We start from the raw sequence: 24,464 nt of genomic DNA on the forward strand, positions 1-24,464 counted from the left end.
TAGACAATTATCTACATTCATTTTACTTAAGTATATTTAAAACCAAATACTTTTAGACTTTTACTCAGGTAGGATTTTACTGGGTGACTTTCACTTGAGTCATTTTCTATTAAGTTATCTTTACTTTTACTCAAGTAGGACAACTGGGTACTTTTTCCACCACTGGTGGTAGGCTATGATGTCATCAAATGGAATGGGTCATAATGCCGCAGTAAATTTCTACTGTACATCTCTATTGATTTAACAAGACGTCAAAGCTCCAAAATGAATGTAGATAATAATTGTCTACTCTCATGAATACTGATATTTCTATGCAAATATTGATTCGATTATCTTGCCAAAGTGGTGCTCAAATTCACGGCAGGTAGCCTAGTGGTTAGAGCGTTGGGCTAATAACCGAAAGGTTGCTGGATCGAATCCCCGAGATGACAAGGTAAAAATCTGTCGTTCTGCCCGAGTTAGGCAGTTAACCCACTGTTCCCCAGGCGCAGAAGACGTGGATGTCAATTAAGGCACCTCTCTGATTCAGAGGGGCTGGGTTAAATGGGAAGACACTTTTCAGTTGAAGGCATTCAGTTGTACAACTAACCTTTGTGGCACAGGAGGTAACGCATTTGCCCTAACAGCAGGTTGCTGATCCATATTTACCTCCTCTCCATCTGCTCATACTGAAATATGGCACACCTACGCCTCCTGGTGCCACTAATATGAAACTGCAGAACATCATACCCAAGGGAATTGACATACATACCCACTGAATACACAAGCTGTTACAACAGTGTTACCATGCACAAATGAGATTCTGAATTTAAGACAGAAGTAGGCTGATTCAGATAATTTGCCATTTATTAAATACTGTTCAAAATGAGTACAAATGCCACAAATATGAATCTATTGGGGTAGAATATCACCATAAATTTGATATACAGCTGGAAAAAAAACACAGAATTATATAAAATGTCACTGAACAATAGCCAAACCACCAAACATTTCAGATATCTAAAACTGAATGTATCAAAATGACAAATGCTCAGAAGAGAAGATGACATTACAGTACCAGTATATTAAGACCACACAATAACTTAACTATTGATTGTAAGACAATTATACTTCAAAACCTCTGATATGTTTTGTACTCCAACTCTATTTACAGAAATACAAAGATATCAAATACAACCATATTACAACCATTATTTAATTAGATCATTTACCAAATACAAGCCTTTCTTCTGTGTAGCAACAACACAGACAGTTTCAAGCAAATCATTTGATCTCTAAAAAAAATGTTTCTATGTGCTTATCCAACCATGTTTCTGTGAAAGCTGTATTGATTTCTATAGGAGAGCACAGTAAAGTATCACACATTGGCAGGGATAATCACAGGATAAGGATTGGGGCTGTAAACATTCAAATGTAACATTTTACATTATGGCTGTTTGGTCAAAGTCAGCAGGTGCTAAGAGTTACAGGGAGAAAGCAGATTCGAACAGGACAGAGAATATGTACACAGTGAGTATGGGAACGGGACAAGAGAAACGCTCCCTCCCACCCCACTCACACTGTTCTTCTCTACTTTTTTCACCAACCCTCTTACATTCTGAAAGACATTCTCTCCGTCGCCCTTTACCTCTGTTTTTCTCTCTGTAGCTCTGTTTCTCTTCACCCCCCCCCCCCCCCCCAACAAACTCCTTGTCTTCTTAGCGCCCGGGGGTGAAGATATAGTCCAGAGCCTGTCTCTCAGCAGCTGCCACATTAGGGTGCCAGAGGTCCACCATGAAGACAACCCTGGGGCCGTCCTCTGGGCCACCTGAACATAGAAAAAACACAGATCCATGTTTTCCTCCAATCATCCCTTTATAACAGCTTAATAACACTTTCTCACAACAGTAAACACACACACACAACCCGGGTAGAAAAAGGTGACCCCTTTCACCCCCTCCACACACACAGCCGTCTCCCTCTCACCCTCATGGAAGGCCCTGTGGAGGAAGGAGTCATCAAACAGCAGACAGCTCCCCTCAGACCAGCACTGTGGCTCCCCGCCAACCACCAGCTCACAGGAAGAGGGCACTCTAAGACCTACGGAAGACAGGCAGCAAGTCAGTCTATATACAGTAATTACCAAGGAAACCAGGGAAAGTATTACATGACAAACACATACTGTATGAATATATTCTAAAATGTCAGCTGTATATGTTGTCATGCAAAGAAAGCTTTAAATCAACCCTACAATAGTAAACATCATTATTATCATTGTAATAATTTCAGAGACACAGGTGAATACACACAGGGAGCCAGGTGCATCGCTATATTTAACAGTGTTGTAGCCCTCCAGGCAGCTCTCTCCCCCTCTTACCCAGGTGGCAGCGTAGCCTGACGTTGGTTGGGCCGTAATGCTCAGTGATCAGGGCTCCCGGGGTTAGCACAGAGAAGCAGGCGTTTCCAAACACGTTGTTGGCGATAAAGGTGCGCAGCTGACCCAGCACCCTCCAGGCCCGGGGGCACCTCCTGGCATTGAGGGCCAGCGGAGTGCCCTGGTTCAACAAGTAGAAGGTCCACCACTGACCATGGGGGGTGCTGTTGGACTTCCAGCCCAAAGGAAGGGAGGAGCCAGCCCTTGCTGGGGGGGAGTGGTAGATGCTCTCAAACTCAGCCAGCAGAGCAGGGAAGCTCCTCTCCAGCAGCTCCACGTCGTGCTTCTGTGCGTCCCGGGAGAAGAAGGGTGCTGAGGGCAGGTCAGGGAGGAAGAACACCTCTGGCCTCTGGATGGTGGGCCGGCTGGTGAGGTAGCGACCCTGGTCTCGTACCCCTTTGTGTACCCTGCCCATGCCCGACCAGGTGTAGCGTTTGGCGTAATCTTGCAGGCTGTGGTACAGCTTCTGATTGAGACCGTCCCCTGTGTTGGTGCAGCGAAAGGACTCAGCGGACTGACAGTAAGCAAAGCCGTTCTGCTCCTCCACCCCTGACACTGGCCTGCCTTTAGCCTTGCCATCTCTCTCTGTGCTGATCAAGGCCCCCCCACCCCCTCCTACTCGACTGGGCTCATTGCTGTACCCCCCACGCAGGGGAGAGGAACTGTGCTCACGACCTACCCTGTAACAGTACCACACAAAGAGCAGCAGCAGGCACATGGCTGTGCCAAAGGCACTGGACTCACAGTCCCTCATAGACTGCATCCCTCCAGCCACCATCTCCCTCACCCTCTCTAGTGACCACTCCATTCTGGCTCTTCGCTAAAACCACTGAGTTTGGTCTGAAGAAATACCGTTGAGAAGGTCAATAACCAACCCTGTCTGACACTGCTTGAAAATGGCTATTAGAGGAAAATTTTCCACAGGGTTTCTCAAAGGCTACTTTCAGGAAGCTCTTATCATCCCCCCTTCTGGATGCAGTCTGACACTATCTGATATGACACACTCAGGCTCCAGTCCTGAAATTTCAGTACTCAGGGATGAGGGGAGGGTTCCCCCTGCATGGTGCCTGGCTGTGTGATATTTGTGCTGCTCCCTCCCTTGTTCATTTTCGACAAATGCAGACAGACAACACACCTCAGGGTATCTGGTCTCTGCATCGGAGAGAGGGGGGGGAAGACAGGGAAAAGGTCATTAGACATAGGCACTGCACAACCAGATACACACAGCATCTAATAAAGAAGCAGAGTACCAACATGCAGATCTCATTGCAAGCTCAGTTTTCCACATTACCTCCCCCACTTAGCTGGTTTAATACGGAACTAACTCCCACCCTCTGCGCCACCCTTTACACAAACTCCCACCCCCACACTCAGCTCTGGACACACACAGTGCACCATGCGCACACACTCACACACAGATGGCATTTAAAATTCAGTTCTCCACACACCTCCGCACTGCACTGTAGAAAGCCATGAGTCACATTGCTGCATTCAAACACCAAAATCAGTCTGTCTATCACACACACACACAGTAAATCTCAGTAAGACAAAAATAATGGTGTTCCAAAAATGGTCAATTTGCCAGGTCCACAAATATAAATTCCATCTAGACACCGTTGCCCTAGAGCACACAAAAACGATACATACCTCGGCCTAAACATCAGCGCCACAGGTAACTTCCACAAAGCTGTGAACGATCTAAAAATACTTGAATCAGTTATAGAACCCATTGCCCTTTATGGTTGTGAGGTCTGCGGTCTGCTCATCAACCAAGAATTCACAAAATGAGACAAACACCAATATCCTCAGTATATAACGTAAAACACCAAATAATGCATGCAGAGCAGAATTAGGCCGATACCTGCTAATTATCCAAATCCAGAAAAGAGACATTAAATTCTACAACCACCTAAAAGAAAGTGATTCCCAAACCTTCCATAACAAAGCCATCACCTACAGAGAGATGAACCTGGAGAAGAGTTCCCTAAGCAAGCTGGTCATGGGACTCTGTTCAAAAACAGACCCCACAGAGCCCCAGGACAGCAACACAATTACACCCAACCAAATCATGAGAAAACAAAAAGATAATTACTTGACACATTGGAAAGAATTAACAAAAAAAAGAGAATATTAGAATGCTATTTAGCCCTAAACAGAAAGTACAATGTGGTAGAATACCTGACCACTGTGACTGACCCAAACTTAATAAAAGCTTTGGCTATGTACAGACTCAGTGAGCATAGCCCTGCTATTGAGAAATGCCACTGTAGGCAGACCTGGCTCTCAAGAGAAGACAGGCTATGTGCACAGCCTACAAAATGAGGTGGAAACGGAGCTGCACTTCTTAACCTCCTGTGAAATGTATGAGTGTGGCTCTAAGGCCATGTATACAAAACTAAATTCCTTAGGGTTTTCTAGAATAGCGCTTTGTACATTTATTGTAGGAAGGATAAGCAGCATAGATACATTAACATACTAACTGCAGTATTAAGCACTCACACAGACGAAAAGATGCACTGTAACAAGCAAACTATGCAGTAAACATAAACACACATAAGCAGAGCTCCCACTGTACAGACCTTCCTATGCTTCTCCTGCACAACCATCTCACCAAAAATGGTTCAGCAAACCTGCTTGGAAAGACAGAACAGCCATCTCCTCTCGTGAACACAGCCCAGATGACAGTCAACCGAGACGCACGCCCCCATAGAACCTCTCTAGCACAAATACACAGTTCGCTCGCTGCCTTGAATTGAGGAACTGTCGTAACTGAACAAACCCTGAATGGGGACAACCATCCATAACACTCGTCTGTCGGTCTCTCTCCCTCCCTCCCACTCTCAATTTCTCCAATATTCCTGCCTCTAATGCCCTTAAACCTTCATACATAAAGCTGTAGTTAGTCCGCCATCGTATCATGATTCACTCGCATAAAACCACGACAGATGTTCAAGGATTCACACTGTGTATTAACAATCTGCCAATAACAGCTACACTTGTAGCGCATAAAAACAAAAATGCAACATAATGATATTCGAAATAATAATAATGATGATGATAATAATATTAATAATAACTCACCCAATTTTCATGGTTTTGAAAGATATCTAGACTAGCCTACAGATTTACCATGTCACCAAGCAGCTAGTGAACTCTTTAAATAGGTATGCTATAAGTTTATTATTACATGTCAATCATATTTAGGCCCTAATCAATTTAGCAAAATGTAAAAAACTAACAGCAGCAAAGATGTTCTATTATATTGACAAGATAGTCAAGTGACCGCTCTAACAATGGAAAAACATGTCCCCAAATATGGAAGGCAGGCAGGAGTAGGAAAGATCAGGTGGAACCCTTCTAACCAATGAGACGGCAGATAATCGTGTGAACAACAGGCACAACTCAGAGGGTCGTCATTAGTTACCACAGCCACAAAGTCATAATTATGGCTAAACCCCGCCTATTTCTACAATTAACCTTAACTTTAACCCTAACCTTAACAACACTGCTAACCTTATGAATTACCTTAATCTTAAACTCGCATCGCCCAGAGTTCCCCCACCCACTTGACTTCCCTCCATTGAAAATGAATGGGGCTCCATTTTTTCATCTCTCCTAATGTGTTATGTGGAAATGCACTGTAATTCGGATAGTCACTCTTGCTTCACTATCATGTGGGTGCTAGCAAACAGGCTAGGTAGTGCTAGGTATCAACAGCCAATCCAGTAGGGGCTGGAAGCTATATTGAACTTTGATTGGTCAATAGCTTGCAATATCGCAGAGTATTTGCATAAAGTTCAGCTTTCCCCAACTTTGATCCTCACTTCCTTAAATTGAAAATGAATGGGGGTCTGTTGTTTCATCGCCTCCAACGTGTTATGTTGAAATGCACTGCAAGCCATTTTTCTCAAAGTTGCCTGAATGCCACGTGTATCCACTTATAACAGTACATTTGTAACAGCCTAAACATTACAAAACGTATATTCCATTAAATATACCTCACGTAATTCAACACTTTCTCATCAGTGGCATAGCACAGTTTTGCGGGGCCCCCACAAGGTCAGAGCAAGGCCTTAACTGTTTAATTCTAACATTAGGTTATTCAAATATGCAATACAAATCTCCAACCTCTTTTTGTTTTTTTTAATGGCACTATTAAATGCTCCAGGGTTAATTTCGTATAGCATTTTGGCATGTTTTTCTAGATTTTAGTTTGTTACTTTTTGTTGCGGGGAGTTACAAGTACATTATCCATTTCAAATGATACGTTTATAAAACATGTACCCGTAGGTTACCAATCCCCCCCCCCCCCCCCCAGAAATGTAAGAACTACATACAAAGTTTAAGTGATAACAATTCTGTATAAACAGGAAAAGAAAACAAAACCTCCCACATTTTTCTTGCAGTATTACTTTAGTCCCTTGTTGAAAAAAGGATGCATGTTTTGGAATATTTGTGTTCTGTACAGGCTTTCTTCTTTCACTCTGACAATTAGGTTAGTATTGTGGAGTAACTACAATGCTGTTGATCCATCCTCAGGTTTCTCCAATCACAGCCAATAAACTCTGTAACTGTTTTAAAGTCCCCATTGGCCTCATGGTGAAATCCCTGAGCTGTTTCCTTCCTCTCCGATAACTGTTCGGAAGGATGCCTGTATCTTTGTAGTGACTGGGTGTATTGATACACCACCCAAAGTATAATTAATAAATTCACCATGCTCAAAGGGATATTCAAAGTCTTTTTTTTACCCATCTTCCAATAGGGGCCCTTCTTTGCGAGTTATTAAATGAAAACTTCCCTGGTCTTTGTGGTTGAATCGGTGTTTGAAATTCACTGCTCAACTGAGGGACCTTACAGATAATTGTATGTGTGGGGAGGTAGTCATTCAAAAATCATGTTAAACACGGGGGCCTCCCGGGTGGCGCAGTGGTCTAGGGAACTGCATCACAGTGCTAGCTGCGCCACCAGAGTCTCTGGGTTCGTGCCCAGGCTATGTTGCAGCCGGCCGCGACCGGGAGGTCCGTGGGGCGACGCACAATTGGCATAGCGTCGTCCGGGTTAGGGAGGGTTTGAGGGTTTGACCGGTAGGGATATCCTTGTCTCATCGCGCTCCAGCGACTCCTGTGGCGGGGCCGGGCGCAGTGCGCGCTAACCAAGGGGGCCAGGTACACGGTGTTTCCTCCAACACATTGGTGCGGCTGGCTTCCGGGTTGGAGGCACAACCCAACCAAGCAGTGCGGCTTGGTTGGGTTGTGCTTCGGAGGACGCATGGCTTTCGACCTTCGTCTCTCCCGAGCCCGTACGGGAGTTGTAGCGATGAGACAAGATAGTAATTACTAGCAATTGGAAACCACGAAAATTGGGGAGAAAAGGGGGTAAAATTATTTTAAAAAAATAAAAAATAAAAATAAAAAATCATGTTAAACACTATTATTGCACACAGAGTCCATGCAATTTCTTATGTGACTTGTTAAGCAAATTGTTACTCCTGAACTGTTTTAGGCATGCCATAACAAAGGGGTTGAATACTTATTGAATCAAGACATTTCAGCTTTTCATTTTTAATTGCTTTGACATTACGGGGTATTGCATGTAGGCCAGTGACAAAAAAATCGCAATTTAATCAGTTTAAATTCAGGCTGTAACACAACAGAATGTGAAAAAAGCCAAGGGGTGTGAATACTTTCTGAAGGCACTGTATACAGTGCCTTCGGAAAGTATTCAGACCCATTCCCTTTTTCCACATTTTGTTACAGTACAGCCTCATTCTAAAAATTATTAAATTATATATATAAAAAAACATAAATACCTTATTACAAAAGTGTTCAGACCCTTTTCTATGAGACTAGAAATTTAATTCAGGTGCATCCTTGAGATGTTTCTACAACTTGTTTGGAGTCCACCTGTGGTAAATTCAATTGACTGGACATAATTTGGAAAGGAACACACCTGTCTATATAAGGTCCCACAGTTCACAGTGGACGTCAGAGCAAAAACCAAGCCATTAGGTTGAAGGAATTGTCCGTAGAGCTCCGAAAGGATTGTGTCGAGGCACAGACCTGGGGAAGGGTACCAAAACATTTCTTCAGCATTGAAGTTTGGAAAAAGTTTGGAACCACCAAGACTATTCCTAGAGCTGGCCGCCCGGCCAAACTGAGCAAACTGAGCAATCGGAGGAGAAGGGCCTTAGTCAGGGAGGTGAACAAGAACCCAATGGCCACTCTGACAGAGCTCCAGAGTTCTTCTGTAGAGATGGGAGAACCTTCCAGAAGGAAAACCATCACTGCAGCATTCCACCAATCAGGGCTTTATGGTAGAGTGGACAGACGGAAGCCACTCCTCAGTAAAAGGCACATGACATTCTGCTTGGAGTTTGCCAGAAGGCACCTGCTCCAGAGCGCTTAGGACCTCAGACTGGGGTGAAGGTTCACCTTCCAACAGGACAATGGCACTAAGCACACAGCCAAGACAATGCAGGAGTGGCTTCGGGACAAGTCTCTGAATGTCCTTGAGTGGCCCAGCCAGAGTCCAGACTTAAACCCAATCGAACATCTCTGGAGAGACCTGAAAATTGCTATGCAGCGTCGCTCCCCATCCTACCTGACAGAGTTTAAGAGAATATGCAGAGAAGAATTGAAAAAGCTCCCCAAATACAGGTGTGCCAAGCTTATAGCGCCATACCCAAGAAAACTTGTGGCTGTAATCGCTGCCAAAGGTGCTTCAATAAAGTACTGGTAAATGTTCTGAATACTTATGTAAATGTGATATTTCAGGTTTTTATTTGTAATAAAATACCTGTTTTTGCTTTGTCATTATGGAGTATTGTGTGTAGACTGATGAGGGGGGAAAAAACAATTTCATCCATTTTAGAATAAGGCTGTAACTTAACAAAATGTGGAAAAAGTGAAAGGGTCTGAATAATTTCTGAATGCACTGTATACATATTGTTATATATACAGCCTATAGGGAGGAGGTCAGAGATCTGGCCATGTGGTGCCAGGACAACAACCTCTCCCTTAACGTGATCAAGACAAAGGAGATGATTGTGGACTACAGGAAAAAGAGGACCGAGCACGCCCCCATTCTCATCGACGGGGCTGTAGGGAAGCAGGTTAAGAGCTTGAAGTTCCTTGGTGTCCACATGCCCAACAAACTAACATGGTCCAAGCACACCAAGACAGTTGTAAAGAGGGCACGACAAAACCTATTCCCCTCAGGAGACTGAAAATATTTTGCAATGGTCCTCAGATCCTCAAAAGGTTCTACAGCTGCACCATCGAGAGCATCCTGACTGGTATGGCAACTGCTTGGCCTCTGACCGCAAAGCACTACAGAGGGTACGGCCCAGTACATCACTGGAGCCAAGCTTTCTGCCATCCAGGACCTCTACACAGGCGGTGTCAGAGGAAGGCCCTAAAAATTGTCAAAGACTCCAGCCACCCTAGTCATAGACTGTTCTCTCTGCTACCGCACGGCAAGCGCCAAGTCTAGGTCCAAGAGGCTTCTTAACAGCTTCTACCCCCAAGCCATGAGACTCCTGAACACCTAATCAAATGGCTACACCAACTATTTGCATTTCCCCCCCACCTCTCCCCCTCTTTTACAGTGCTGCTACTCTCTGTTGTTATCATCTATGCATAGTCACTTTAATGACTCTACCTACATGTACATATTACCTCAATTAACCGGTGCCCCCGCACATTGAGTCTGTACCGGTACCCCCCCTGTGTATAGTTTCGTTATTGGTATTTTACTGCTGCTCTTTAATCACTTGTTATTTTTTTCTTATTCTTACTCGTATTTTTTTTAAACTGCATTGTTGGTTAGGGGCTCGTAAGTAAGCATTTCACTGTAAGGTTTACACCTGTTGTATTCGGCGCATGTGACTAATAACATTTTATTTGATTTGTATGTATGTGTTGAACTTTATGGATTGTTTATTTGTACGTGTTGAGTTTTAGCTGAGATGATTCATTACAGAGTTAAGTATATTTGTCCAGGTCTCAATTGTTCCTTGACTAGCACCATTAATTCCCTCTGTTGATAATTATAATGTTATAACTTCTAATAGTAATTGTATCCACTGGTGAATTGGGAGAGAGTGAGGTGATTGCCTTCCAAGAGCCAACATATTTTTGTGGCAGTGCTGCCTGCAAGAAGTAATCGTCTCTGAAAGGGGACACAGTGAACAGTTGGGAGATGGGGCCAATTTCATCGTAAAACGTTTCCTTGATGTTAAATATAGTCTGTGAACAAACTTAAAATTTATAAATTGATTGTTCGATTTACGGGATGCCAAGGTAATATTCTCCCATATTCTGTTCCAGTTAAAGGGTTGTTCAGATTCAATTAGATCTGTGGACCATACTGTTTTAATGGCTAGCTCAGAATATGAGCATTCCAAAAACTGTATATATATTGTAGAGATGAGTCCTTGGATGGTTCGGTAGTTGGGTTTCCCAAGGGACTCCATAGGCCAGCAAAGCTGACTAAGTTGTAAATATAGAAAAAAGGATTTGCCTGGTAATGTATGTGTCTTTCAAGTCTTGGAATAATCTCAAAGGATTACTGCCCGTGATATCGGCAAGGGTACAGATTCCTCATTTGGACCATTGGGGGGAAGCAAAAGGCTGCCCTCCAGATCGTAAGGCATTATTGTGAAATATTGCAACATGGGCATCCCATTTTGATTCCCAGTTGCATTGTTTTTCAATTTTGCTCCAAATGGAAATTGTGTAAGCAATAATAGGACCAAAGCGTAGTTTACATTGTTTAAGGGGTATATCAGTGAAGGGTAATAGGAGACACCATATTTATCTCTATACTCAGCCAGAGAGAGAAGAATCATATCTAAACTAATTCATGACGAAATACTAGTGCCTGAAAATACAATTTAAAGTTTGGTACGGATAGCCCTCCTACATCTTTCCCTCTTCGAAAATGTGTTCATTTTTATCCGTGCTTGCTCACCTTGCCATATCCATTTTGAAACTGCACCATGGATTTTATCCCAATAGCCAGAAGGGGGAGATAAGTGCATCATTGAACTACAGATGTTCAGCAGTGGCAATACATTCATTTTGACAGTAGATATTCTGCCCGATTCTGCCCGATCATAAGTGTGGACATTGTTAATGTTATAAATGACTATTGCAGCTGGAAACGGCAGATTTTTTTATGAAATATCTACATAGGCGTACAGAGGCCCATTATCAGCAACCGTCACTCCTGTGTTCCAATGGCACGTTGTGTTAGCTAATCCATGTTTTTAATTTTAAAAGGCCAATTGATCATTAGAAAACCTTTTTGCAATTATGTTAACACAGCTGAAAACTGTTGTTCTGATTAAAGAGGCAATAAAACTGGCCTAAAATCTGGAGCATCACGACCAGTGATGGTGATTGTAATAGAGCCTCCACGACCAGTGAAGGTTTCTCAGAGCTTCCGGTCATTTCTGGTCACAACTTGTAGACTTGTTTAGTTGCTGCTGTGCGTTTTGTTGCTAACCTTACTTTGTTACCTGCCAACTTCATGGTTTTTACTTTTTAATTACCGTTTATATTTTTAGTTTTTCCCTCACTCAACTTTTTTCACTCAACTTTTTCACTTTGGATGCTTTATCTGGACGTTGTTCGTCAGGACCTCCACCAGTCGAAGCTAAGTAGTAACATTAACATGATGCCTTCTAATTGCAGTTGCTGTACTCATAATATACAGGAGAACGATCGCCTTCCGGCGAGGACAGCTTCAGACGCAATCGTTAGGCAAGGGTCATTTCAGTGTAGGAAAGGATGAAACAGCGTCTGTGCCACCAGTAAGTACAGATAGTAGTATAAATCCCCTCGCACGGTCCCCGCAGCTGGACAACTTTCTCATGGCTTCTGGAAGGAAATGCTGTAGGAATGCTCAACCAGTGTCGCTTATTCAGCCGACAGAAACTTTCCCCATTAAGCAGGGAGTCGGAGTCAGAGGCTGAGTCTTCTCTTGTCTCTACTCCTCCTGTTACGGGGTCTGAGATGCCGAAGCCTCCCACCATTAGCTCAGACAAATTGAAAACCCTAGTCATTGGCGACTCCATTACCCGCAGTATTAGACTTAAAACGAATCATCCAGAGATCACACACTGTTTACCAGGGGGCAGGGCTACTGACGTTAAGGCTAATCTGAAGATGGTGCTGGCTAAAGCTAAAACTGGCGAGTGTAGAGCGTATAGGGATATTGTTATCAATGATGTTAGGATGAAACAGTCAGAGGTCACCAAGCGCAACATAGCTTCAGCGTGTAAATCAGCTAGAAAGATGTGTCGGCATCGAGTAATTGTCTCTGGCCCCCTCCCAGTTAGGGGGAGTGATGAGCTCTACAGCAGAGTCTCACAACTCAATCGCTGGTTGAAAACTGTTTTCTGCCCCTCCCAAAAGATAGAATTTGTAGATAATTGGCCTGATTTCTGGGACTCACCCACAAACAGGACCAAGCCTGGCCTGCTGAGGAGTGACAGACTCCATCCTAGCTGGAGGGGTGCTCTCATCTTATCTAGGAACATAGACATGGCTCAAACTCCTCTAGCTCCACAATGAGATAGGGTGCAGGCCAGGCAGCAGGCTGTTAGCCACCCTGCCAGCTTAGTGGAGTCTGCCACTAGCACAGTCAGTGAAGTCAGCTTAGCTATCCCCATTGAGACGTGTTGAGACACTATCCCCGTGTCTGTGCCTCGACCTATTTTGGGCAAAACTCAACATGGCGGTGTTCACCTTAACAATCTCACTGGAATAAAGACCTCCTCCATTCCTGCCATTATTGAAAGATATTGTGATACCTCACATCTCAAAATAGGGCTACTTAATGTTAGATCCCTCACTTCCAAGGCAGTTATAGTCAATGAACCAATCACTGATCATAATCTTGATGTGATTGGCCTGACTGAAACATGGCTTAAGCCTGATGAATTTACTGTGTTAAATGAGGCTTCACCTCCTGGATACACTAGTGACCATATCCCCCGCGCATCCCGCAAAGGAGGAGGTGTTGCTAACATTTATGATAGCAAATTTTAATTTACAAAAAAAAACAACAACGTTTTTGTCTTTTGAGCATCTAGTCATGAAATCTATGCAGCCTACTCAGTCACTTTTTATAGCTACTGTTCACAGGCCTCCTGAGCCATATACAGCGTTCTTCACTGAGTTCACGGAATTCCTATCGGACCTTGTAGTCATAGCAGATAATTTTCAAATTTTTGGTGACTTTAATATTCACATGGAAAAGTCCACAGACCCACTGCAAAAGGCTTACGGAGCCATCATCGACTCAGTGGGTTTTGTCCAACATGTCTCTGGACCTACTCACTGCCACAGTCATACTCTGGACCTAGTTTTGTCACGTGGAATAAATGTTGTGGATCTTAATGTTTTTCCTCAATATTCCTGGACTATCAGACCATCATTTTATTATGTTTGCAATCGCAACAAATAATCTGCTCAGACCCCAACCAAGGATCATCAAAAGTCGTGCTATAAATTCTCGGACAACCCAAAGATTCCTAGATACCCTTCCAGACTCCCTCCGCCTACCCAAGGAAGTCAGAGTACAAAAATCAGTTAACAACCTAACTGAGGAACTCAATTTAACCTTGCGCAATACCCTAGATGCAGTCGCACCCCTAAAAACAAAAAACATTTGTCATAAGAAACTAGCTCCCTGGTATACAGAAAATACCCGAGCTCTGAAGCAAGATTCCAGAAAATTGGAACGGAAATGGCGCTACACCAAACTGGAAGTCTTCCGACTAGCTTGGAAAGACAGTACCGTGCACTATCAAAGAGCCCTCACTGCTGCTCGATCATCCTATGTTTCCAACTTAATTGAGGAAAATAAGAACACACACACGCCGACCGGAGCTAGCTTATTCTGAGCACACACCGTGCATGCGGCGACGAATGTGGCGACGAATGCGGAGAAACCATAGCGGGCCACCAAAAACGTTGTCGGAGGAAGGCCAGAGTCCGGCGGGAGCCGGGATGGCAGGTTGGATTAGAGGAATGAGCCCATTCCAAGACCGGGGACCGGGCAGAATCCGGGAAGAACAACCGGTTACCCGATTCCCCCCCGGGGTCCAGCTGGGAATGCTGCGCCTTGCGGACCAGGCCCTCGATGCCCCCAGATGAGTGTTGCTGCCAGACAGGAGGTAGGGAGGATGGTCTCTGGGTCAGACGATGTAGCTGCAGAGCTATGCAAGCAAGAGAGGGCGTCATGCTTCACATTCTTGGACCCAGGGCGGTAGAAGATGTTGAAATTAAATAGAGTGAACAACATAGCCCAACGAGTCACCAACGTCATATTTCCTCTCCGCGGGATTAAGACGATGGGAAAGGAAAGTGCAGGGATGCAGCTTTTGGTCCTGGGCAAAACGCTGGGACAGGACGGCCTCCACGCCAACGTCCGAGGCGTTGACCTCCATCACGAACTGACGGGACGGGTCCAGATGGATTAAGATGGGGGCTGTAGTGAACCGATGCTTGAGATCCGAAAACGCCCGGTCAGCAGCTGGGGACCACGTGAACGGAACCTTGGTTGAGTGCAGAGAGGGAGGGAAGCCAGGGTGCTGTAGCCCCAGATGAAGTGGAGGTAGAAATGAGAAAATCCCAGTAAACGTTGCAGCTGCACTCTGGATGTGGGTTGGGGCCACTCCACCCCGCTCTCACCTTGTCCAGATCCATCTGAATGTTCCCGGCAGCGATGACGTATCCCAGAAAGGAGATAATGGAGAGATGAAATTCACACTTCTCAGCCTTGACAAACAACTGGTTCTCCAGGAGGCGCTGGAGGACTTGTCGGAGGGAGAACATGCTCCTGAACCGAACAGGAAAAGACAATGATGTCGTCAGGGTAGACAAATATGAACCGGTTCAACCTGTCACAGAGCACATCATTGACCAGAGCCTGGAACACTGCAGGAGTGTTGGTCAGTCCGAATGGCATAACCAGATACTCTTAGTGCCTGCTAGCTGTGTTAAAGGCTTCCATTTGTCTCCTTCCCATATCCAAACCAGATGGTAGACGTTCCGAAGGTCCAACTTCGAGAATACGGTCGCATCCTGGGGAGGCTCGAAAGCTGAGGAGAGGAGTAGTAGCGGGTAACGGTTCTTTACCGTGATGTAATTAACGCCCCGGTAGTCGATACACGGGCGCAGGGTTTTGTCCTTCTTCTCCACGAAGAAGTAACCTGTGCCGGCAGGGGAGAAAGAAGGACAAATGATCCCTGCCCACACAGAGTCCTCAGTGTACCCCTCCATGGTCTTGGTCTCCACACCAGACAGGGAATAAAGCCACCCCCGAGGCGGTGTAGTGCCAGGGAGGAGGTCAATGGGGCAGTCATAGGGTCGATGCGGAGGAAGAGATGTGGCTCGGGCCTTGTTGAAAACCTCCCTGGAGGTCCTGATACTCCGCGGGAACGGCTTTACCAAAGCCCGCAGGAGGACGTCCAGGGGCAGACTGTGCAGCCTTGAGGCAATGTGGGTGGCAGAATGGGTTCCAAACGAGGATTGAACCCCTTAGCCCAGGTAATCAGGGGGTTGTGCCTGTGGAGCAATGACAATCCCAAAACCACGGGTGCAAGAGGAGATTCAATGAGCAGGAATTGCGTGGACTCACTGTGATTCCCTGACACTCATAGGTTGATAGGAATCGTACTGTGAGTGACCCTGCCAATTGAGCGTCCGTCCAACGCTCTGGCATACATGGGAACAGAGAGGAGTTGTGTGGAGATAACCAGCTCTGACACCATGGTATTGTCCATAAAGTTCTCGTCGGCCCCAGAGTCCATGAGCACCCGGAGAGATTTAGACCCGTCACCCCACAACAGGATAGCATGGAGAGGAGTATGAGTAATGGGAGATGAGGGACTCCCTGTACAGCTTTTAGAGCTCAGTCTGCGTAAATGTTCCTCAGGGTACAATCTAGCCCTGCCCAGTTGCAGGAGGAGGAGGAGAGTCAACAGTCCTCAATCATTTCTGAGGGAACTCGGTCGACATCGGATTGTCTCGGGAATGCAGGCGTCGGGGATTTCTGGGGTTCTTTCGGCGGTGAGGGGAACACTGTGGAGGGGCATGTGTGCCCGGGAACAGATCTCCTCTCCCTACTGCGTTCCCGTAGTTGCCCATCGATCCTTATGGTCAAGTCTATGAGAGAGTCGAGGTCCAAGGGCAGCTCCCGGGCTGCAATCTTGTCCTTAATTCCCTCCGATAATCCATTAAAGAACGAGTTGAACAGGGATTCCAGGTCCCAGGGACACTTGGCGGCTATAGTGCGAGAGTCTACCACGTAATCTGCAACACTACGGGAGTCTTGACGCAGTTGAAGTAGCTTCCGAGCCGTCTCTCTCCCAGACAATGGAGAATCAAACACCTTCCTTACTTCCGCCACGAAATACTGCAGATTAAGGCAAACAGTGAATTGTTTCTCCCACACCATCGTAGCCCAGGTGAGTGCCCTCCCGAACATCAGCTTTGTAAGATATGATATCTTTGAACGGACCGACAGAAACAAAGAGGGCTGCAGCTCGAAAATGAGGGAGCACTGGAAGAGAATCGCTCCGGAGGAGGTAATCAGGATTCTCAGGAAGCCAGGTTGGGGAGAAGCAACACTGGTAGTGGGGTTACTGAGAGTCTGGGAGGTTTCCGTTGTGGCTGGCTGCCTAATAGATAGTCCGCGGAGTAGTTCCAACAATGCACTGACGGCATCATCATGGTATTCCGCCAAGGTGTGGAATCCTTCCATAAGGTTATGTAGTAACTCCTTGTGTCTTCCAATGGTGGCTCCTTGTGAGGAGACAGTGTTGCAGAGCTGGTCCGAGTCTGCAGGTTCAGTCATGGCCAGTTCGTACTATCAGGATGAGACGCAGTTGCAGACACGTGATGCAGATGGTTCAAGTCTCAGAGATTTATTGAATATACAGGGGCAGGGAAAAGGCAAGTCGGGGACAGGCAGGGGTTAGTAATTCTGTTAATAGTTGGCAGACGTAGGGCCTCCCGGGTGGCGCAGTGGTCTAAGGCCACCAGAGATTCTGGGTTCGAGCCCAGGCTCTGTCTCGGCCCGGCCGCCACCGGGAGGCCCACGGGGCGGCGTACAATTGGCCCAGCGTCGTCCGGGTTAGGGAGGGTTTGGCCTGCAGGGATATCCTTGTCTCATCGCGCACTAGCGACTCCTGTGGCGGGCCTGGCGCAGTGCACGCTGACCAGGTTGCCAGGTGTACGGTGTTTCCTCCAACACATTGGTGCGGCTGGCTTCTGGGTTGGAGGTGCATTGTGTCAAGAAGTAGTGCGGCTTGGTTGGGTTGTGTTTCGGAGGACGCATGGCTCTTGACCTTCACCTCTCCCGAGTCCATACGGGAGTTGCAGCGATGCGACAAGACTGTAACTACTACCAATTGGATACCACGAAATTGGGGTGAAAAAAGGGGAAAAAATAAAAATTAAATATATATACATATATACATATAATAGTTGGCAGACGTAGACGGCAAGCAGGCTCAGGGTCAGGACAGGCAAAACAGGTCGTAACTGGGAGACTAGAACAAAAAACAGAAAGACGAAAAACACAGCTATAAATCTACAGTTGGGCTTGAAGCTATCAGATTAAGTTAATTATAACCTAATGGTGCTTCGTACTACACAATTCACATCATTGAGACAGATGTTATTTATTCATTTCGCAAATACAAAATCCCAGAGCCAAGCGGTTGCTTCCGTTCCTGCTGTGTTGAGGGGGAGTAGGTCTCCACTGGGACTTCAAGAATGTGGTTTATAGTTTGCTCCACCCCACAAGCACATAAGGGGCTTCATTTTTGCCCCATCGGTGGAGGTTGGCGAGGCATGGGAGGTGGCCAGTTTTGAACCCATTGAGGGTGGACCACTCCTTCCTGGGGAGGTTGAAACCAGGGGGCTGTTGTGTGGGGTAGTGATGAGGTGCTTATTTGTCCGGTCCAGTGACTATCATTCGTGTGTCCAGGTAAGATTTTTGTTGAATTCGTCAGTGGGTGGGTCTTTCCAAATTGGCTTTCTTGAGGGGAGACTTTTCTTTGGTGGGTTGAAGAGCTCCACATGGAGTGGCAGGTGTGGGGCGTTGCAGACTTTTCCAATCATTTTGTGGGTAGTTTCAAGTCTTCGGATATGTGCGGTGGTGATGTTTGCTAGGACAAGGAGCCAGGGAAGCGGGGTGGATCGTAGTGTGCTAGTGATGATGCGCATGTTGTAAAAATGTTGTAAAAATGTTGTATTTCTGTGTGTTTGGCCTGATATGGTTCTCAATCAGAGGCAGGTATCTATCATTGTCTCTGATTGAGAATCATATTTAGGTAGCCTGTTCCCACCTGTGTTTGTGGGTGGTTGTTTCTGGTTTAGTGTTTGTGTCACCTTTCAGGACTGTGCGTTTGTCGTGTTTGTTGTTTTGTTTAGTGTTGCAAATTTTATTAAATGATATGAACACTTACCACGCTGCACCTTGGTCCTCTTCTTCTCCTCCAGACGACAAGTGTTACAGAACCACCCACCACCAAAGGACCAAGCAGCGTGGTAGAATGGACTCCTGGACATGGGAGGAAATCTTGGACGGCAAAGGACCATGGGCACAAAAGCAAAAGCAGAGCGGCGACGCTATGAGGAATTGGCGCTAGGAAAAGTGCACGAGAGGCAGCCCCAGAATGTTTTTCGGGGGAGGGACACGGGGAGATTGGCGGACTCAGGTAGGAGACCTGAGCCAACTCCCCGTGCTTACCGTGGCGAGAGAGTGACTGGGCAGGCACCGTGTTATGCGGTGAAGCGCACGGTGTCCCCAGTGCGCACACATAGCCCGGTGCGTTATATCGCAGCTCCTCGGATCGGCCGGGCTAGAGTGGGCATCAAGCCAGGAAGGATGATGCCGGCTCAGAGCATCTGGTCTCCTGTGCGTCTCCTCGGCCCGGGGTATACGACACCAGCCCTACGCACGGTGTCTCCAGTTCGACAGCACAGCCCAGTGCGGCCTATTCCAACTCCCCACAGTTGCCGGGCTACAGGGGGGGATCCAGCCAGGACGAGTGGTGCTAGCTCTGCACTCGAGACCGCCACTGCGCCTCCGCGGTCCAATGCATCCGGTGCCTCGGCCAAGGACAAGGCCTCCTGCATGTCTCCCCAGCCTGGTGAGTTCTATGCCTGTGCTAAGCACTAACCCTCCTGCATGTCACCCCAGCCTGGTGAGTCCTGTGCCTTCTCCCAGAGCCAGGCCTCCTGTGTGTCTCTCCACTCCAGTGACAATCCATGGCAAGAAGCCTCCAGTGATAATCCATGGCACGAAGCCTCCAGTGATGATCAATGTCACGAAGCCTCCAGTGATGATCCATGGCAAGAAGCCTCCAGTGATAATCCATGGCACGAAGCCTCCAGTGATGATCCATGGCACGAAGCCTCCAGTGATGATCCATGGCAAGAAGCCTCCAGTGATAATCCATGGCACGAAGCCTCCAGTGATGATCCATGGCACGAAGCCTCCAGTGATGATCCATGGCAAGAGCCTCCAGTGATGTACCATGGCAAGAAGCCTCCAGTGATAATCCATGGCACGAAGCCTCCAGTGATGATCAATGTCACGAAGCCTCCAGTGATGATCCATGGCAAGAAGCCTCCAGTGATAATCCATGGCACGAAGCCTCCAGTGATGATCCATGGCACGAAGCCTCCAGTGATGATCCATGGCAAGAAGCCTCCAGTGATAATCCATGTCACGAAGCCTCCAGTGATGATCCATGGCACGAAGCCTCCAGTGATGATCCATGGCAAGAGCCTCCAGTGATGTACCATGGCAAGAAGCCTCCAGTGATAATCCATGGCACGAAGCCTCCAGTGATGATCCATGGCACGAAGCCTCCAGTGAGGATCCAGGGCACGAAGCCTCAGGTGAGGATCCATGGCATGAGGCCTGCAACGAAGGACGTTAGTCCGGAGCCTCCAGCGTCGCCCTCTAGTCCGGACCCTCCAGCGTCGCCCTCTAGTCCGGAGCCTCCAGCGGCGCCCTCTAGTCCGGAGCCTCCAGCGACGCCCTCTAGTCCGGAGCCTCCAGCGACGCCCTCTAGTCCGGAGCCTCCAGCGTCGCCCTCTAGTCCGGAGCCTCCAGCGTCTCCCTCCTGTCCGGAGCAGCCGGAGTCTCCCTCCTGTCCGGGGCAGCCGGAGTCTCCCTTCTGTCCGGAGCTGCTGGAGCCGCCCGTCAGTCAGGAGCTGCCGGAGCCGCCCGTCACTCCGGCGCTGCCGGAGCCGCCCTTCACTCCGGCGCTGCCGGAGTCTCCCGCCGGTCCGGCGCTGCCGGAGTCGCCCATCTATTTGGGGCACGCTGCAAGGATCCCCAGCGGTAAGGGTCCCCGCTCTAAGTGGGGAGCCGCCACCACGGTGAAATGCCCACCACTCCCCTATAGGTTCAGGTTTTGCGGCCGGAGTCCGCACCTTGGGGGGGGGGGGGGGGGGGGTTACTGTCACGCCCTGACCTTAGAGATCCTTTTTATGTCTCTGTTTTGGTTGGGCAGGGCGTGAGTTTGGGTGGGCATTCTATGTCTGGTGTTCTATGTTGTCCTTGTGTTGTATTTCTATGTGTTTGGCCTGATATGGTTCTCAATCAGAGGCAGCTGTCTATCATTGTCTCTGATTGAGAATCGTATTTAGGTAGCCTGTTCCCACCTGTATTTGTGGGTTGTTGTTTCCGGTTTAGTGTTTGTGTCACCTTTCAGGACTGTGCGTTTGTCGTGTTTGTTATTTTGTTTAGTGTTGCATATTTTATTTTTTCAATTTAAAGTTTTATTAAGTTTTCAATCAACCAACCAAACACATTCCACATTCACAGATGTGACTTAAAAAAATAAAATAAAATAATAATAATAAAAAATTGTTTTATATATATATATATATATATATATATATATATATATATATATATACATATATATATATATATATATATATATATACATACATACATACACACACAAATAATAATTAATAATTATAACAAAATTTTAATTATAGAACTTGCAGCAGCACTATCAAGGTTCTTATTAGCTATTTCCAGCGTTAGCTGAGATGATGAGCCAATAATTAGTTTTTAGATTTTACAGCACCTTACACAACACGCATCTGCTCATCTCCCTGATTCCCCTATTCACTCTGTCCAATTTGAAATATAGTTGAGTAGTGGAGACCAGAGTCTATCAAACTTGGGCTGTCTCTTGTGGAGGTCATAAGTGAGCTTTTCAAGAGGGAGAAAGTCAACAATCTGGTCAATCCACATTTTAAATGTAGGAGAAGTATTAGAGGCCCACAATAGAAGAATACATTTCTTAGCAAAGTATGTAATGGTCATGAGCAAATTTTCTCTGTCAGGATCAAGAACAAAGTCCTGCTGGGCATTAAGAAGGTAGAGACACGGGGTCATATCAAACTGTACATCTAGTATTTTCTGTGCAGCAGTATGTATAGATTGCCAAAATCTGGCAATCTCTCTACAGCTCCAAAATACATGCATATAGGTTCCACTTTCAGAGGTACATCTATTACAGTTAGGAGAAATGTCTGTTTTCATTTTATGGAGTCTCGGGGGAGTGTAATAACATTTGTACAAAAATTTGTAATTAGATTCTTTCATTTTTACATTAGTAGAGGAGCAGTATACCCTGTCGCAAACCTCCGCCCATAACTCATCACTGATAGTCAGACCAAGGTCCTTTTCCCATATTATTTTCAAAGGAGTAAAGGAGGAGCCTCCTTTCTCAGAAAGGAGTCTATAGATATAGGATATTTTGCCTTTAATGGATTGTGCTGTGACAAGAAGGGTTTCAACTTCATTCAACTGAGTTCTCAACCTCCTCTTGGAAGTAAATGAGGAGATGACATGTCTAATTTGTAGATATTTAAAAAATGGGATCTTGGCACATTGAATTCATTGCAGAGCTCTTGAAAGGATTTCAGTGTAGTGGTCTTCTGATGAAATAGGTCTGAAAAGGTCCTGATTCCTAGAGTATGCCAAAGATTAAAGTTGGCATCTCTCAGGGCTTTTGACAAGTCTGGGTTGCCTACTATAGGCGAGTGAGAACATATTTGGGAGGAGATGCCCAGGTATTTCTTACAGTCCCTCCACGCTCGTAGGGTACTGTAAATCACAAATGTTTTGGCTATGTTGCCCACTTCACTAAAGTTATCAATGAATATAGTTGAGCTTAGTGGCAATGAACCACAAGATTGGGCTTCTATCTGGATCCACGTTGACTCTTGTCTGTTTGTGATCCATGTTAGCATGTTGCGGATTTGGGCAGACCAGTAGTACAATTGAAGGGAGGGAAGGGCAAGACCACCCTTAGATTCAGGTTTCGATAGAGTGGAGAGCTTGATCCTAGGTTTTTTATTGTCCCATATAAATTTGGTGATGCTTTGGTTAATTTTTTTGAAAAAGGAAGCTGGGAGATAGCATGGGATCATCTGAAATAAATAGTTCAGTCTAGGGAGGATGTTCATACGGATTACATTAATTCTTCCTACTAAGCTAATTGGGAGGGAGATCCAGGTTTGGAGGTTGTTCTTGATTCGATCCAGGAGTGGAAGATAATTCTCCTTGAAAAGCCTATTCAGATCTGGTGTTATGAATATCCCAAGGTATTGAAACCCCTGTGTCTTCCATTGGAATGGGCATAGTGTCTTCATAGAACTGGTGAGTGTAATATTGAGAGGGCAGACAGTGGATTTGTTAAAATTAATCTTATAACCTGAAAACGTGCCATACTGAGCAATTGTGTCTAAAATGGGAGGAAGGGATTTCTCAGGGTTGGATATGTAGAGCAAGACATCATCCGCGTAAAGCGAAATCTTGTGCTGCCGGTCGCCTGCATGAACACCCATAATACTTAGATTGCTCCTTATCAACTCTGCCAGAGGCTCCGCCCCCAACAAGTAGAGCAGGGGGGACAGCGAGCACCCTTGTCTTGTGCCCCGTCCCAAAGGGAATCTGTCAGAGTTCAGTCCGTTAGTAGTCACCATGGCATTTGGATGAGAGTATAGTGATTTGATCCATTTAATAGTTTGGGCCCATGTTGAACTTCTCTAAGACTGAGAACAGAAAGCTCCACTCCATCCTGTCGAACGCCTTCTCAGCATCCAGTGAAGCCAGCAGGACAGGGGTCTTCTGTGCGTTTACTTGATCAATAATATCAAAAAGATGGCGAATGTTATCAGAAGAGTATCTGTCTCTAATAAATCCCGTCTGGTCCGCTTTTATTATTTTGGGAAGAAGAGTGTTTTGTCTTTTGGCGAGCAGTTTGGTAATTATTTTGTAGTCGAAATCCAACAAGCTTATGGGCCGGAAGGAGGAGCAGGATAGGGGGTCCTTGTCTTTTTTGAGCAACACTGTAATGCGAGCTGTGTGCATTGAGTCTGGGAGAACTCCGTTTTTGCAAAAATCCTCCAGCATTGGCATGAAAATAGGGCTAAGCTGGGGCCAAAAAGCTTTGTAGAACTCTATGGGGAATCCATCTGGGCCTGGGGACTTGTTAGGTGGCATGGAGGTAATTGCCTCCAGGATCTCCTCAGGAGTGAAGGGGGAGTTGAGATCTTCTTGGTCGGTCTCTGATAGTTTAGGTAGCGAGATTCCCTCTAGGAAGGAGTGGAGTTCTGCCTCCGTGTGTTTTCTCTCAGAGGTATATAGTTTGCAGTAAAAATCATGAAAAGTTAAATTGATCTATTTTGGATCATATGTGACCTTATCCTCTGCTGTTCAGATAGCCATAATTGTACGCTCTGACTGCTCTTTTTTTAATTGATAAGCAAGCAATCTACTAGGCCTATTGCTATACTCATGGTATTTCTGTTTAGTAAAGAAAACTTTTTTTTTAATCTCCCGAGTATAGTCCAAATTCAGTTTGGCTTTGGCTGCTTTAAGTTGACTCCAGGAGGTGCTGTCTGGGGATTGTTTATGTACTTTTTCACAGCGTTCCAGCTCCCTCTCCAGATCTAGCCTGTGTGCTTCCATTGCTTTTTTCTTAGAGGAA

The 24,464-nt window shown here is 46.1% G+C and overlaps 1 protein-coding gene across 4 annotated transcripts; it reads right to left on the reverse strand.

The window, feature by feature from the left end:
• Positions 1–828: 828 nt before the first annotated feature.
• LOC129826197 (aspartate beta-hydroxylase domain-containing protein 2-like) lies at positions 829–5,754 on the reverse strand. Of its 4 annotated transcripts, none has more exons than XM_055886645.1 (4): positions 5,495–5,754; positions 2,357–3,565; positions 1,966–2,079; positions 829–1,807 (listed from the first exon to the last, which is right to left on the reverse strand). In XM_055886645.1, the coding sequence occupies exons 2-4, from the start codon at positions 3,219–3,221 to the stop codon at positions 1,698–1,700; spliced, it is 1,089 nt and encodes a 362-aa protein (XP_055742620.1). In that variant the 5' UTR covers positions 3,222–3,565; positions 5,495–5,754; the 3' UTR covers positions 829–1,697. The 4 variants fall into 4 exon arrangements, with proteins under 4 accessions (XP_055742620.1, XP_055742622.1, XP_055742619.1 ...); XM_055886647.1 differs by lacking the exon at positions 5,495–5,754 and adding an exon at positions 5,025–5,457; XM_055886644.1 differs by lacking the exon at positions 5,495–5,754 and adding an exon at positions 4,993–5,457.
• Positions 5,755–24,464: the final 18,710 nt, after the last annotated feature.

Source organism: Salvelinus fontinalis, chromosome 28, assembly GCF_029448725.1.
Source record: "Salvelinus fontinalis isolate EN_2023a chromosome 28, ASM2944872v1, whole genome shotgun sequence".
NCBI classification, from domain to species: domain Eukaryota; kingdom Metazoa; phylum Chordata; class Actinopteri; order Salmoniformes; family Salmonidae; genus Salvelinus; species Salvelinus fontinalis.

Coding starts and splice junctions, on each gene's coding strand:
- LOC129826197 (XM_055886645.1), bottom strand. CDS start 3,221: ATGGAGTGGTCACTAGAGAGGGTGAGGGAGATGGTGGCTGGAGGGATG. Junction 2,080..2,356: donor CAGGCTACGCTGCCACCTGG/GTAAGAGGGGGA, acceptor TGTCTTCCGTAG/GTCTTAGAGTGCCCTCTTCC. Junction 1,808..1,965: donor CCACAGGGCCTTCCATGAGG/GTGAGAGGGAGA, acceptor TTCTATGTTCAG/GTGGCCCAGAGGACGGCCCC.